Here is a 15,922-nt window from a genome sequence, read left to right as displayed (position 1 = left end):
CACACTCGTGCTTCTTCTCCAAAGCCATTGATTCCCTTACCGATTACAGATCTGATTATCTCAGCATTAAACATACTTCATGACGCAGCCTTGATAGTCATCCAGGGTAAAGAATTCTGCAAACTCACTACATTTAAGACAAGATATTCCTCCTAACCTCTGTTTTAAAAGAGCAACCCTTATTCTTAGATTATGCCCTCTGGTCATGGACTCTCATAAGGAGAAGCAATCTTCTGTATCTAATCTGTTCAAGTCCACTAAGTGTCTTGTATATTTCAATAAGGTTCACCTTTCAATCTAAATGTCAATGAGTATAAGATTTGGAGATGCTGGTGTTGGACTGGGGTGTACTAAGTTAAAAATCACACAACACCAGGTTATAGTCCAACAGGTTTAGTTGGAAGCACTAGCTTTCAGAGTGCTGCTCCTTCATCAGGTGGTTTATTCCACAACCACCTGATGAAGGAGCAGCGGTCCAAAAGCTAGCGCTTCTAATTAAACCTGTTAGACTATAACCTGGTGTTGTGTGATTTTTAACTTAAATGAGTACATGCCTGGCCTACTCAATGTCTTCTCATGAAATAGTGCCTCCAAACCCAAGATCAGCCCAGTGAACCTTCTCTGGACTGCCTCCAATGCAATCAATCAATGAATCAAAGTAGAAACAGAGAAGCAGAGAGCTAGAACATAAGCTGATAAATGTAAACTGATGTTAGTATCTGAATATTAAGGGATGATATTGTCATGTTTTTCTTTTAATTTTTTCATGAAATTTGGGTGTTGCTGGCTCGCTTGCAAGGGCATTTCAGACTACATTAACAAAGGTCTGGACAAATGGAGACCAGAGCAGATAAGGATGGTAAGTAATAAAAACAGAAATTGCTGGAAAAGCTCAGCAGGTCTGGCAGACTGTGGAAAGAAGTCAGAGTTAATGTTTTGGGCCCAGTGACCCTTCCTCAGAATTGAAAAGAGGTAGAAGTGACCTGTGTTGGGTTGGGAGACTATGACCTTGGAGGCAGTGAGGTGGATGGGGGGTGGGGAGTGGGAATCACCAGATGAAGTGAGGCTGGTTAGGAAGGCAAGGTCTTTTTCCTATTGGACATTGGGGAAGAAGATCATTCAATCATAGTTTCATGGTCACCAATGCTGGGACTAATTTTCATTTTATATTCCAGATTTAATGAATTGAATTTGAATTCCACCAGCTGTCATGAACCCAGCCTGAACTGCTGTGCTCTTCCAGCACCACTAATCCAGTATTTGGTTTTCAGCATCTGCAGTCATTGTTTTTACCTCGTTGATTTTAACCCTACTGCGAATCCTCTTGCAAGGATGCCTGCCTTGAAGAAGTTTTTCTGCTCTCTCTACAAGAATCTCAGGGAGTCCCTCTCCCACTGCAACTCCCAGGTCATTTCCTCTGCTCTGAAGCTCTTCAACCATGTTGTGTCCGACCTGCCTATCTCCTTTTCCACCTATCCACTCCACCCTCTCCTCCTTGACCTATCACCTTCATCTCCTCCCCCACTCACCCATTGTACTCTATGCTACTCTCTCCCCACCCCCACCCTCCTCTAGCTTATCTCTCCACGCTTCAGGCTCACTGCCTTTATTCCTGATGAAGGGCTTTTGCCCGAAACGTCGATTTCGCTGCTCCTTCGATGCTGCCTGAACTGCTGTGCTCTTCCAGCACCACTAACCCAGACCATATGCCTGGTTCTCTGAATTACTAGTCTAGTAATGTTAACACTGCATCAACTCTCCCATGATGTCCCACACTAACATGTTTCAAAGGAAGATAAAATTGAAATAAGTGTTAGAGACAAGTAATGGTCAGCAAGGACAGCCTGACTTCTTGTGCCATAGTTACAATTTTAATCAGGAGAAAGCGAGGACTGCAGATGCTGGAGATCAGAGTTGAGAGTGTGGTTCTGGAAAAGCACAGCAGGTCAGGCAGCATCCGAGGAGCAGAAGAATCTAAGTTTTGGGCATAAGTTCTTCAACAGGAATGAGGCTTGAGAGACAGGGGGCTGAAAGATAAATAGGAGGGAGGTGGGGTTGGGAGGGAAGATAGCTGAAAATGCAATAAATAGATAAACCTGGGGAGAAGGTGATAAGTTGGAGAGGAGGCTGGAGTGAATACATGGAAAAGAAGATGGAGGGTGGAGCTGAGTTGGAGGTTTGGGACTGGGATGGGGGGGGGGGGGGGGGGGGAAGAGGAAATGAGAAAACCGGTGAAATCTACATTAATCCTGTGTGATTACAGGGTCCCAAGGCGGAAAAAGAGGCATTCTTTCTCCAGGTGTCGGGTGATTAGGGTTTGGTGATGGAGGAGGCTCAGGACCTGTATGCCCTTGGTGGAGTTGGAGGGGGAGTTGAAGTGTTCAGCCACGAGTTGGTGGGGTTGGTTGGTGATGGGTGTCCCAGAGATGTTGTCTGAAACCATCCACAAGTCAGCGTCCTGTCTCCCTGATGTAGAGGATACCACATCAGGTGCAACGGATGCAGTAGATGACATTTCTGGATGTACAGGTGAATTTTTGTTGAATGTGAAGGATCCTTTGGGGCCTTGGACAGAGATGAGGGGGGAGGTGTAGGCATACGTTTTGCATTTCTTGCAATGGCAGGGGAAGATGCTGGGAGTGGGATGTGGGCTGGTGAAGAGGTGTGGATCTGACAAGGGTGTCACAGAGGGAATGATCTCTCCGAAACGGGGATAGGGGTGGGGAGATATCCCTAGTGATGGGGTCTGTTTGTAGGTGGCGGAGGTGGGGGAGGATGGTGCGATGTTTACCGAGGTTGGTGGGTAGAACATGAGGATTGGGGCATTCTGTTCTTGTTGCTTCGGGAGGGGTGAGGTTGAAGGGCGGAGGTGCGGGAAGTGGAGGAAGTGTGCTGGAGGGCATCATTGACCATGTAGGAGGGGAAATTGCAGTCTTTGAAGAAGGAAGCCATCTGGGATTTTTTATGGTGGAATTGGTCATCCTGGGAACAAGTGCAGTGGAGGTGGAGGAATTGAGAATAAGGGATGGCATTTTTACAGGAGGCAGGGTGGGACGAGGTGTAGTCCAATTAGCTGCGGGAGTCAGTGGGTTAAGAGTAGATGTCTGTGGTTAGTTGGTCGCCGGGTGCTCCGGTTTCCTCCCACAATCCAAAGATATGCAGGTCAGATGAATTGGCAATGCTAAATGGCCCATAGTGTTAGTTGCATTAGTCAGGGGTAAGAATAGGGTAAGGGAACAGGTCTGGGTGGGTTACTCACCAGAGAGTCAATGTGGACTTGTTGGGCCAAATGGCCTGTTTCCATACTGTAAAGAATCTAACCTAATCTGTTCCCAGGATGTCCAATTCCACCATAGAAAATCCCAGAGGGCCCCCTTCTCCAAAGACTGCAATTTCCCCTCCCACGTGGTTGACGATGCCCTCCAGCGTATCTCCTCCAATTCCTGCATCTCTGCCCTTGAACCCCACCACTCCTGAAGCAACAAGACAGAATCCCGCTGGTCCTCATGTTTCACCCCACCAATCTTGGTATACACTGCAACATCCTCCCCCACTTCCGCCACCTACAAACAGGATATATTTCTCTCCCCACCTCTATCATGTTCCAGAGAGACCATTCCCTCCGCGTCACCCTTGTCAGATCCACGCACCCCACCCATGGCACCTTCTGCCACCGCAAGAAGTGCAAAGCATGCGCACACTCCTCCCCCCTCACTTCCATCCAAGGCCCCAAAGGGTCCTTCCACATCCAACAGAAATTCACCTGCACTTCCAAAAATGTCATCTACTGTGACCGTTGCACCTGATGTGGTCTCCTCTATATCAGGGAGATGGGATGCCTACCTGCAGATCATTTCAGAGAACATCTCTGGGACATCTGCAACGTGGCTGAACACTTCTACTCGCCCTCCCACTCCACCAAGGACATGCAGGCCCTGGGCCTCCTCCATTGCCAAACCCTAATCACCTGATGCCTGGAGGAAGAACGCCTCATCTTCCACCTTGGGACCCTGCAACCACACAGGATTAATGAGGATTTCACCAGTTTCATCATTTCCCCTCCCCCCACCTTATCCCAGTCCCAAGCCTTCAACTCGGCACCACCCTCTTGACCTGTCCATCAGCTTTCCCAACTATCCGCTCCACCCTCCTCTCTGACCTATCAACTTCCCTCCCCTCATCTACTTATTGCATTCTCAGCTTTACCCGGCCCCACCCCCCTCCCATTTATTTCTCAGCCCCCTGGCCCACAAGCCTCATTCCTGATGAAGGGCTTAAACCCCAAAATGTCGATTCTCCTGCTCCTCAGATGCTGCCTGACCTGCTGTACATTTTCAGCACCACACTCTCAACTTAGAATTTTAACCATAAGTTCAGTATTTGTTGATGGCTGTTACAAAGAGATGTTAATTATTGACAAAGAACTTCTGTTGTGGAAAAATGACTTGCATTGCTCATACATTCCAATCATTAACAGTATAATTTTAGAAACATATCATTGACCCCTGTGGTGGAACTGAGAAAATATATGAAAAACAAGATGATAAAATATAATTATAATATGAACTAAAATATTTATCTTAAAAATGAAATGTTAAAATATTAAGTAGATAAATGGTACTGACCTCAAAGCATTTCTCAATTTTAGCTTCTTTGAGTGTTTCATACAGGCCTGGGAGAAGTACGGGAAAAATGTAGTGTTCCAAATACTGTCTTGGAGTAGCTTCACAAATTGAGCAGAAAGAAAACAAAAATCACAAGGAGGTAACTGATATTAGAATAGTGTAAGAGATTGTGTTGTTAAAAAGGACAGCTAAATATGGACTTTAGCACTTTAGGTGAAAGTGTTATGAAGTTGTGAGTGTACTGTACCTTTAAGGGAGATGCAATTTCTGGCTAGCACAGTGTTCTGAACAAGGTAACAACGCAACATTTGGTCAAACAACTAGCTAAGAGCTGTGTTGCCTGGATACAAAAACAAATTCAAATGCAGCCAATCAGTTTAAATTATGCCCCAAGATACCAAACTCCAATCAAATTTGAACTTAGTATTTGGGCAATACTGTATCAAAACCAATGAAACGATCCAATGCTTAGAGGTATAAAAATCAGACATTTTGAACAGTTACCCAGATTGGCAAAGAGCACCAACAAAAACAGAACAATACAAACTGCCCGCAGAACTGCCCTCTTAAAGGTACTTTCATCTATCAAAGACCTGTGAAGCAGAATCCCTAAGAAGAAGAGAAGAAGACAGAGGAAAATCCACAGAGGATACTTGGCTAAGCTGCCTAGTTTTGAAACATTTTCTTTTGTAAATCGTAACTGGCATTGTTTATCAGACCAATATTGTAGAGGTGAAGGCAAAAGATAGGTTTAGGGAAAGGAGTTGTAAATAGTTGTTAGTTAATTATTCTCTGTTAGACTTTTTAAAAAAGTTGTTATTTTTTACTTTATATAGTGACTTTTGGGATAGTTCTTTGCCTCTTGAATTGGAACAGATTACAGCATGGGGTGAACCTTTTCTGTGTTGCTGGTTTAAATTAGCGGAGGGGTTTACCCCATGTCATACAAAAGGATCACAGAAATGGAAGATGTATAGTGGCATTAGGTAATATAAAAATCACAAAATCATTTGAACTATCCAAAACAAACTAATTTCTCTTGCTGGGTAAAATTTGCATCAGTCCAATTTTAATTAAGTTTGAGGAAGGGTGCAGGGTGGGGAGGAGGAGAAACCACAAAATCCTTTTTCCTCACCACAATTCCGTAACTGTTGCAAGAACATGGTCATGAGTGAACTTTAGATGATGAGGTTGGTTCCATAATGGTGTCTTCAAAGCATGTGCTGTCACTCGCTGTCAGGCCTTTTCCATAGACAATGTATTTGAGATTTCTGGTATCCCAGCATATGGCAATGTCACAAGGAACACAGAACATAGAAATGTACAGCACAGAACAGGCCTTTGGCCTACGATGTTGTGCCGAGACTTAATCCTAATATAAAATATTGTAACTTAACCTATGCACCCCTCAACTCACTGCTATCCATGTGCATATCCAGCAGTCGCTTAAATGTCCCCAATGACTTCGCTTCCACCACCTCAGCTGGCAACGCATTCCATGCATTCACAACTCTCTGTGTAAAGAACCTACCTCTGATGTCTCCTCTATACCTTCCTCCTAATATCTTCAAACTATGACTTCTCGTACCATTCAATCCTGCCCTGGAGAAACCTCTCTGCTATTGACTTTATCTATTCCTCTCATTATTTTGTACACCTCGATCAGGTCTCCTCTCTTCCTCCTGCTCTCCAGAGAGAAAAGTTCGAGCTTATTCAACCTTTCTTCATAAGGCAAGCCCTCCAGTCCAGGCAGCATCCTGGTAAACCTTTTTAGCACCCTCTCCAAAGCCTCTGTATCTTTCCTATAGTAGGGCGACCAGAACTGGACACAACATTCCAAGTGTAGTCTCACCAGGGACTTGTAGAGTTGTAGCAAAACCTCACGGGTATTAAACTCGATCCCCCTGTTAATGAAAGCCAAAATACCATATGCTTTCTTAACAACCCTATCCACTTGGGTGGCAACTTTGAGGGATCTATGTACTTGCACACCCAGATCCCTCTGTTCCTCTACACTGCCAAGAATCCTGTCTTTAATCCTATATTCAGCATTCAAGTTTGCACTTCCAAAATGCATCACTTCGCATTTATCCAGGCTAAACTCCATCTGCCATTTCTCAGCCCAGCTCTGCATCCTGTCTATGTCATGCTGCAGCCTGCAGTAGCCCTCTAAACTATCGACGACATCTCCAATCTTTGTGTCATCTGCAAATTTACTAACCCACCCCTCAACCTCCTCATCCGAGTCATTTATAAAAATTACAAAGAGCAGAGGCCAAGAACAGATCCCTGTGGGACCCCACTCAACACTGACGTCCAGGCAGAATACTTTCCATCTACAACCACACTCTGCCTTCTGTCAGCCAGCCAATTCTGAATCCAGATAGCCAAATCTCCCTGTATCCCATACTTCCTGACTTTATGGACGAGCCTACCATGGGAAACCCTATCAAATGCCTTGCTAAAATCCATATACACCACATCCACTGCTCGACCATCGTCGATCTGTCTTGACACCTCCTCAAAGAATTCAATAAGATTTGTGAGGCCTGACCTGCCCCTCACAAAGCCATGCTGACTGCCTTTAATCACACTATGCTTTGCCAAATAGTCATAAATCCTATTCCTCAGAATTCTTTCCACAAATTTGCTGACCACAGACGTGAGACTGATTGGTCTGTAATTGCCAGGGATTTCCCTATTCCCCTACTTGAAAAGTGGAACAACATTCGCCTCCTTCCAATCCTCCGGTACGACTCCTGTGGAGAGTGAGGAGGCAAATATCCTCGCCAGCGGCTTAGCAGACACCTTTGTCGCTTCCCGGAACAGCATAGGATAAATCTGGTCTGGCCCTGGAGACTTATCAATCTTAATGTTTTCCAAAATTTCTAACACATCATCTTCATCAATCTTGATCTGGTCAAGATTGTATCCCAGCTCCTCTAAGTTTTCATTTACATGTTCCCTTTCCTTGGTGAAAACTGAAGCAAAAAACTCATTTAGGGCTTCCCCTATCTGCTCAGACTGGACGCACATGGTCCCTCCACTATCCCTGATCGGCCCTACCTTCTCCCTGAGCATTCTCTTATTCCTCATGTATGAGTAAAACGCCTTTAGGTTCTCCCTAATCCTTCTTGCCAAGCCTTTTTCATGCCCCCTCCTGGCTCTCCTCAGTCCATTTCTGAGCTTCTTTCTAGCAAGCCTGTAATCCTCTAAAGCTGTGCTAGATCCTTGCTTCCTCCACCTTATGTAAGATGCATTCTTCCTTTTGACGAGAAGCTCCTCTGTTCTCGTCATCCAAGGTTCCTTAATCTTACCCCTTCTTACCTGTCTCAGAGGAACAAATTTGTGCATCACTCGCAACAACTGCTCCTTAATCCATCCACAACTGAGGATGGATTAAGTATTCTTTGGATTAAAGGATTGTGGAGCTCATTTCAGTCATATTAGGAATGTCAAATCATGTCTAATTGGAGGAGGAGGAGGAATCTTGATCATTTATGGAGGCAATGGTATGACTCCAAGTGCTATTGTCACAATTAAACAGTTAAGTGGTGAATTACATGTACAGTACAACTCAATTACTAGATTCACATGGAAATGAAGGTGTCAATGAAAGTAAATACTGCACCAGTAGATTTTGTGCTAACTGACGTGCGTGTGTCGTCGTGCTATCAGGGCTTGAACTGATATCCACTAGTCCATCATCTTCCTTCATGTACATTCTAAATAAACTAAGCAGTATCTATGGACATACTTTAGGGTAGTTAAGTATGCTGAATGTAAGGAGGGGAAACAACTTGGAAATATGAAACAGGAAATGCCTACTAGTTTTGGCTTTATGGTAGCTTATAGCATTCCTCATCTATAGTGGAGCGTCGGAAGCTGAGGGATGATCTTGTAGAGGTTTATAAATTAATGAGGGCCATGGATAGGGTAAATAGACAACGTCTTTTCCCTGGTTGGCACTGGGTTCAATTCCCGCCTTGGGCCACTGTCTGTGTGGAATTCGTACATTCTCCCCATGTCTGCACGGGTTTCCTCTGAGTGTGAGTGCTCTGGTTTCCTCCCACAATCCAAAGATGTGCAGGTCAGGTGAATTGGCCATGCTAAGTTACCCATAGTGTTCAGGGTAAATATAGGGGAATGGGTCTGGGTGGGTAACTCTTCGGAGGGTCAGTGTGGACTTGTTGGGCTGAAGAGTCTGTTTCCATACTGTAGGTAATCTAATCTAATCTAAAAGGCATAGGTTAGGGTGAGAGGGGTAAGATATAAAAGAGACCTATCATTTTCATGCAGATAACGGTGCATGTGTGGAATGGGCTGCCAGAGGAAGTGGTGGAGGCTGGTACAATTGCAACATTTAAGAGGCATCTGGATGGGTATATGAATAGGAAGGGTTTGGAGGGATATGGGCCGGGTGCTGGCAGGTGGGACTAGATTGGGTTGGGATATCTGGTCGGCATGGACTAGTTAGACCGAAGGGTCTCTTTCCGTGCTGTACATCTCTATGACTCTATAAAATAGTTGACTGTACTTTAGTTTTTGAGTTGTACCACAGTCAGCATGGGAAGACCTGTCCTGTGAAAGCACAGAAGGCACAAGTAGGGTAAGGTGGTAACATTCTTATCTCTGAGCCTGAAGTCTGTGGATTCAAGGGTCACTTCAGCAATTAAGCATACAAAATGGGCTGATATTTCAATTGAGTATTGAGAGAACAATGTATTGTTTAAAGATGCCTTAAACATAGCCATGTTCTATCTGTCTGTGCAAAAAAATCCCAATCCAACACTGAATGAGAATAAGTAGCCATTCAAAGAATGAACAGCAAAGAACAGGGCTCTCGGCCCACGAAGACTGCACCAACACATGATGTCTTTCTAAACTAAAAAGCTTTTGGCTCTCTGCAGTCCATACCTCTCTATTCCCTGCCTATTCATAAATCGATCAAGATGCCTCTTTAATGTAGCTATTGTATCAGCCTCCACTACTTTCTCTGGAGTCACCATCTACCATGTCCTTCTCCTTTGTGAATACTGAAGCAAAGGATTTGTTAAGTACCTCGTCCACTTCATCCAGTTCCATGCAATTCCCTCTTTTGTCCTTGAGTGGGCCTACTCTTTCCCTAGCTTCTCTCTTGCTCCTTACATATATATAAATCACTTTAGGATTTTTCCTTAATACTGTTTGCCAAAGACAGTTTATGGCCATTTTTTTCACCCTCCTGATTCCTTGTTTAAGTTCTTTCTTGCTATCTTCCTATTCTTCGAGGGTCTGACTGTCTTCAGCTTCCTAAACCTTACATATGTCTTGTTTTTCATTTTGACTAAACTCTCAATTTCCTTTGTTATCCAAAGCTCCTGAATCTTGGCATCCTTATCCTTCATTTTCAGAGGAACATGCTGATCCTGAGCTCTAATCAAGTAACATGGCAGATGTGGATTTACCCTCAAATAGCTGCCACTTACCTACATCCTCCCAGTTCCTGTGGGAGTGAGTCTTCCCCCAATTCAGTACTTTCACCTGAGGACTACTTTTATCCATAAGAAAATTAAAATTTAACAGAATTTTGGTCACTGTTTCCAAAATCCTCCCCAATGTTACGTTGATCATCTGGCTGGCGTTTCTATTGTTTCAAAAATTCTTCCTGGACATACCTAACAAATTCCACTCGATCCAAGACCCTGGCACTAAGCAAGTCCCAGTCATATTACTGATTTGAGGAACTATACTGAGTGAACATTGGTCACCCTGTTCATTGACATAACCATACTTAAAACTTCAAAAGTAATTAAAACAAGAACTGCGGATCCTAGATGTCTGAAACAAAAAAAGAAGTTGCTGGAGAAACTCAGCAGGTCTGGCAGCATGTGTGAAGCATCTGGCAGTTCTGAAGAAGAATCACTGAACCTGAATGTTAACTCTGCTTTTTCTCTACAGGCACTGGCAGATATGCTGTTCTTCAACAATTTCTGTTTTCACTTCAGAAGTAATTATTTGGCTGGGAAATGCAGTGAAATGTCCCAATAATGTAAAAGAAATAAAACAAATGAAAATGGGCTAAATCAAGTTGACAATGCATTTTTGCATGCCATCTAATTTTCTTTTTCACTGCTTTGCATCAATGCCAAAGATTAGCCTTCCACCCATTTGTACATTATTTCAACCTGGTTTACGTTCCAGTTGCTTCCCGGCATTCAGCTGAATGATAAATGACTGCCTCCATAATAAACAGCTAATTTAAGACGTACTCCATTTTAGGTGCACATTCAGTGCACTTTCTCAGCTGCTCCTGAAAGTGCCTTTTAAAGCAATTTACACACTGTTCCTGCATCATCTGTGATTTTCGCTCCAGTGGTGGGAAGATCTTTGTACAACATTCTACCAATAATATGGTCTCTGTTCCATTTTAGCTATTACCTTCTGAGTAGAAGTACTAATGTATCCATTGTGTTTACAACTAATGTCATTGACCCACAATCATTACATATCCCCAATCCCTATTAATATCTAGGTATTCCCCATCACTTCTGAAGGCAATGGTTTAAAATGAAGTATAGTACAGGGGCAAAACAGTCCTGTGTACTTTTACAGATATGTGAAGGTTATATGCCTAGGTCATTACACTGCATTCTGAAAAGAAACAGTCACTCGGTAATTTCTTTTCCAGGATTAGCCAATTTGTGCCTGAATGTGGCAGCTGAGGGCAGAAGTACTCCCACTGGCCCATTGGGGTAGGCAGGTGGGTGAAAAGGGTGGTACGTAGACGGTGAGTGGGCTTTCAAACATATAACTATACACATTAGGAGCAAAAATAGGCCATTCAGCCACTTGAATCCTTCTGCCATTCAATAAGATCATAACTTATCTGACTGTAGTCTCAATTCAATATTCCTGCTTACCTACCTTTGTTAACCATTGGCTCTCTTGTTCGTCACAAATCTATCTACCTCTGCTTTCAAAAGATTCAATGAACCTGCCTCCACTGCTACCTGGGAAAGAGAGTTCCAAATACTCACTATTCTCTCAGAGAAAAGAATATTCCTCAACTCGACCTTCAATGAAAGACCCCTTACTTTTCAATGGTGTCCCCTAATTACAGTCTTCCCCACAAAGGGAAACATCCTTTCATCACTCTTTCTGTCACAATCTTACAGCTCTCATTTTTATTCCTGAGTCAAATGTAAATTCAGGAAGATTTCATTGTTCTGCAAACTCACTTTTAAAAATTGGCCATTTTCTTTCCACTTTCAATTGGTGACATTTTTGGGCTAAACTGGAAATCAGGACAGAAAACTCTGGAAGAAATGAGGTGGCTGCTGGGTTCCAAGAACACTCGTCTCCAAAATTAAAACTAAAAAAAAATACAATATTCTTCCAACTTCACCCTTCCCAACTCTCCCTCACCACAACTATCTATGACAACTTATGCCATCTAAGCCCTCTGCACATCCTCATTGCCCCTCTTATCCCCTATGCCAACTTAGTGCCTTCTTAAACCTATAACCCTTTCCCTTTTCACTTACTATGCCAACACACCTCATACCCACAAGTACCTACCCATACACACAAATAAATGAGTACCCACCCAAAAGTAAGGTTCTACAAGTTAAAATTCTACTTTGCATACTTCACATTATTGAGGCCAACACACAGGAAGGCAGAGGTGTAACGGTAATGTCATCGGATAAGGAATGCAGGTACCCTGACTAATGCTCTGGATTTTGAATTCCTGGATTGGAATCACAACACAGAAAATGATGAAATTAAAATTCAATAAAGATCTGGAATTTAAAGATGGCCTAATGGCACCATGTAGCCTCTGTCAATTGTTGTAAAAACCAATCTAATTTAATAATGTCACTTCGGGAAGGAGATCTTCCCTCCAGGCCTGGTCCAACTTACTTGTGGCTCCAGACTCACAGCAATTTGGTTGACAGTTTACTACCCTCTGAAATGGCTCTGGCAAGCCATTCAGTTCAAGCAGTAATTTGGGATGTGCTGCAATAATGACTCAGCCAGCAATGCCTACATTCCTAGAATAAATAAAAGTAACCTTCAATCCATATAATCAAATTTTGACAGGTCTTTGACATTTTTGATATTTCTTGACAGGTTTGACATTCCCTCGATCAGTCTTGACAGTCCTTTACAGATTTTAAGATATTTTACAGGCTTGACCATAATGTACCTTTTATAGATAATCTTCTGTACAGGTAAGAATTGCAGTGTATCTGATATCCCACAAAAGAATACTTAACTCCATCAGTGTCCTGCCTGGGACTACATACACAGGAGTGCCTCAGTTCTCTAAAGGGGTATCTCGGCTATCCAAAACACTAAGAATAGACCTGGTGTAATCTCTGCACACTGAGTTCCTGACATCACAAATTCCAGAATCTGATTTGAATGCAGCCAGTTAATTATTTAAATGGACAGTTGTCTCCAAAAACTGCATATGAACGAGGCACAGCCTACACTCCCCTCCCCTCTCTCCTATCTCACCTGGTAATAATAGGAAATGTCGAGTTTGAGAGGGGACTTAGTATTTCAAATGTCTTTCACTGTGATGTGCTGACTGCCCATAGTGGCGAAAATCTCCACGTTACATCTTGCTAAACCTTAAATGACCTATTTATCACTTCTACTTGTTTCCTGTTAGCTAACCAATCTTTTATCCTTGCTTATATGATACCTTCAACACCATGGGTTCTTAAGGTAAAAACAATGACTGCAGATGCTGGAAAGCAAATACTGGATGAGTGGTGCTGGAAGAGCACAGCAGTTCAGGCAGCATCCAACGAGCAACGAAATCGACGTTTCGGGCAAAAGCCCTTCATCAGGAATAAAGGCAGTGAGCCTGAAGCATGGAGAGATAAGCTAGAGGAGGGTGGGGGTGGGGAGAGAGTAGCATAGAGTACAATGGGTGAGTGGGGGAGGAGATGAAGGTGATAGGTCAAGGAGGAGAGGGTGGAGTGGATAGGTGGAAAAGGAGATAGGCAGGTTCGACAAGTCCGGACCAGTCAAGGAGAGTGTGCTGAGCTGGAAGTTTGAAACTAGGATGAGGTGGGGAAGGGGAAATGAGGAAGCTGTTGAAGTCCACATTGATGCCCTGGGGTTGAAGTGTTCCGAGGCGGAAGATGAGACGTTCTTCCTCCAGGCGTCTGGTGGTGAGGGAGCGGCGGTGAAGGAGGCCCAGGACCTCCATGTCCTCGGCAGAGTGGGAGGGGGAGTTGAAATGTTGGGCCACGGGGTGGTTTGGTTGATTGGTGCGGGTGTCTCGGAGATGTTCCCTAAAGCGCTCTGCTAAGAGGTGTCCAGTCTCCCCAATGTAGAGGAGACCACATCGGGAGCAACGGATACAATAAATGATATTAGTGGATGTGCAGGTAAAACTTTGATGGATGTGGAAGGCTCCTTTAGGGCCTTGGATAGAGGTGAGGGAGGAGGTGTGGGCACAGGTTTTACAGTTCCTGCGGTGGCATGGGAAAGTGCCAGAATGGGAGGGTGGGTCATAGTGGGGTGTGGACCTGACCAGGTAGTCGCGGAGGGAACGGTCTTTGCGGAAGGCGGAAAGGGGTGGGGAGGGAAATATATCCCTGGTGGTGGGGTCTTTTTGGAGGTGGCGGAAATGTCGGCGGATGATTTGGTTTATGCGAAGGTTTGTAGGGTGAAAGGTGAGCACCAGGGGCGTTCTGTCCTTGTTACGGTTGTTGGGGTGGGGTTTGAGGGCAGAGGTGCGGGATGTGGACGAGATGCGTTGTAGGGCAGCTTTAACCACGTGGGAAGGGAAATTGCGGTCTCTAAAGAAGGAGGCCATCTGGTGTGTTCTATTGTGGAACTGGTCCTCCTGGGAGCAGATACGGCGGAGGCGGAGAAATTGGGAATACGGGATGGCATTTTTGCAAGAGATAGGGTGGGAAGAGGTGTAATCCAGGTAGCTGTGGGAGTCGGTGGGTTTGTAAAAAATGTCAGTGTCAAGTCGGTCGCCACTAATGGAGATGGAGAGGTCCAGGAAGGGGAGCGAGGTGTCAGAGATGGTCCAGGTAAATTTAAGGTCAGGGTGGAATGTGTTGGTGAAGTTGATGAATTGCTCAACCTCCTCGTGGGAGCACGAGGTGGCGCCAATGCAGTCATCAATGTAGCGGAGGAAGAGGTGGGGAGTGGTGCCGGTGTAGTTCTTATTCTGGTGTGGCAACTTCTGAACTGCTATTAAGCTTCATAGAATTGAATAGATTTTGCCTCCTTATCCTTACTCATGAGAATGCATCTTTGCTGAGTTATCCAGTATCACTTTAAGTGTCTGCCCTTGTATTACTACTGACCTATTCCTTCATCTGCCCTCTCAAAGTTGGGGTTTTAATAGGAGGTCCTTGAATCGAGAGGGAGTGGGAGACTGTTGTTCAACAGGAAACATCTACCCTAAGGTGCCTATTCAGCAACTTACAAACATTTTCAATTAAAAGATGGAATTCATAGTTGAGTTATCAGTGTGAAGACAAACCACTCTGGCAGTCAACGCTACAGCTGAGCAAGTAAAGAAGGCCTCAAAGTAAAGAAGGCCTGGAGCACCGATTCTCTAGATTACTGCCTTCATTACAGGTGGATAGCCTAGATGCCAATGCCTTGTACAAACTTGAAAATTCCAGTAAGCCTCTGATAATAGGCATTAACTCAGTTAATTGGCTACCCATCACTTACAAATGATCCTGATCCTACCTCTGGACAAAATGTCTTGAGATTTGTTGATGCTGACAAACTAGTATCCCAGCTAGTGACCCTCACTGGGAGAAAATCCTGCCAATGATTTTCCAATTCTGAAATGTTAACCAGTTTAGATTATATTTTCCCTGTTAATAATACTGATGGAGGGAGTTTTGAATGTTGATCATAAAAATAGTGTTACAGAGAAGAATAGTACAAATGAGAACTACAGGTCATATACAAGACTTTAAATGTACAGATTGATAGATATGGTAATCAAAATTTCAGAATCATGTCTTGTAAATTCTTTATTCTTTCATGGGATGTTGGGGTCACTAGCAAAGCTAGCATTTGTTCTCCCCATCTGATTGCGCCTGGCCTGGGTAGCTTGCTATGCCACTGCAATTGGCAATTAACAGTCAACCTTATTGCTGTGGGTTTGGAGTCACATGTAAGCAAGGACAATAGATTTCCTTCCCTAAAGGACATTTATGAATCAGTTTTTAATGATAGTAACATTTATAAACAATCTAACTTGACATTCAATGGTGTTACTGTCACTGAATCCATCACAATCAACATCTTTGGAGTTA

The 15,922-nt window shown here is 43.9% G+C and overlaps 1 protein-coding gene across 2 annotated transcripts in view; it reads right to left on the bottom strand.

Annotated features, from left to right (window-relative positions):
* iqck (IQ motif containing K) overlaps positions 1 to 15,922 on the bottom strand; it is a 97,045-nt gene that overhangs the window by 60,330 nt on the left and 20,793 nt on the right. For both annotated transcript variants that reach the window (XM_072560230.1, XM_072560231.1), the window contains exon 4: positions 4,626 to 4,723. In XM_072560230.1, coding sequence (XP_072416331.1) covers positions 4,626 to 4,723 — 98 coding nt within the window. The remainder of the gene's footprint in view (positions 1 to 4,625; positions 4,724 to 15,922) is intronic.

This window comes from Chiloscyllium punctatum, chromosome 40 (genome assembly GCF_047496795.1).
Source record: "Chiloscyllium punctatum isolate Juve2018m chromosome 40, sChiPun1.3, whole genome shotgun sequence".
NCBI lineage: Eukaryota > Metazoa > Chordata > Chondrichthyes > Orectolobiformes > Hemiscylliidae > Chiloscyllium > Chiloscyllium punctatum.
This window is presented reverse-complemented; position numbering and strand designations above follow the sequence as displayed.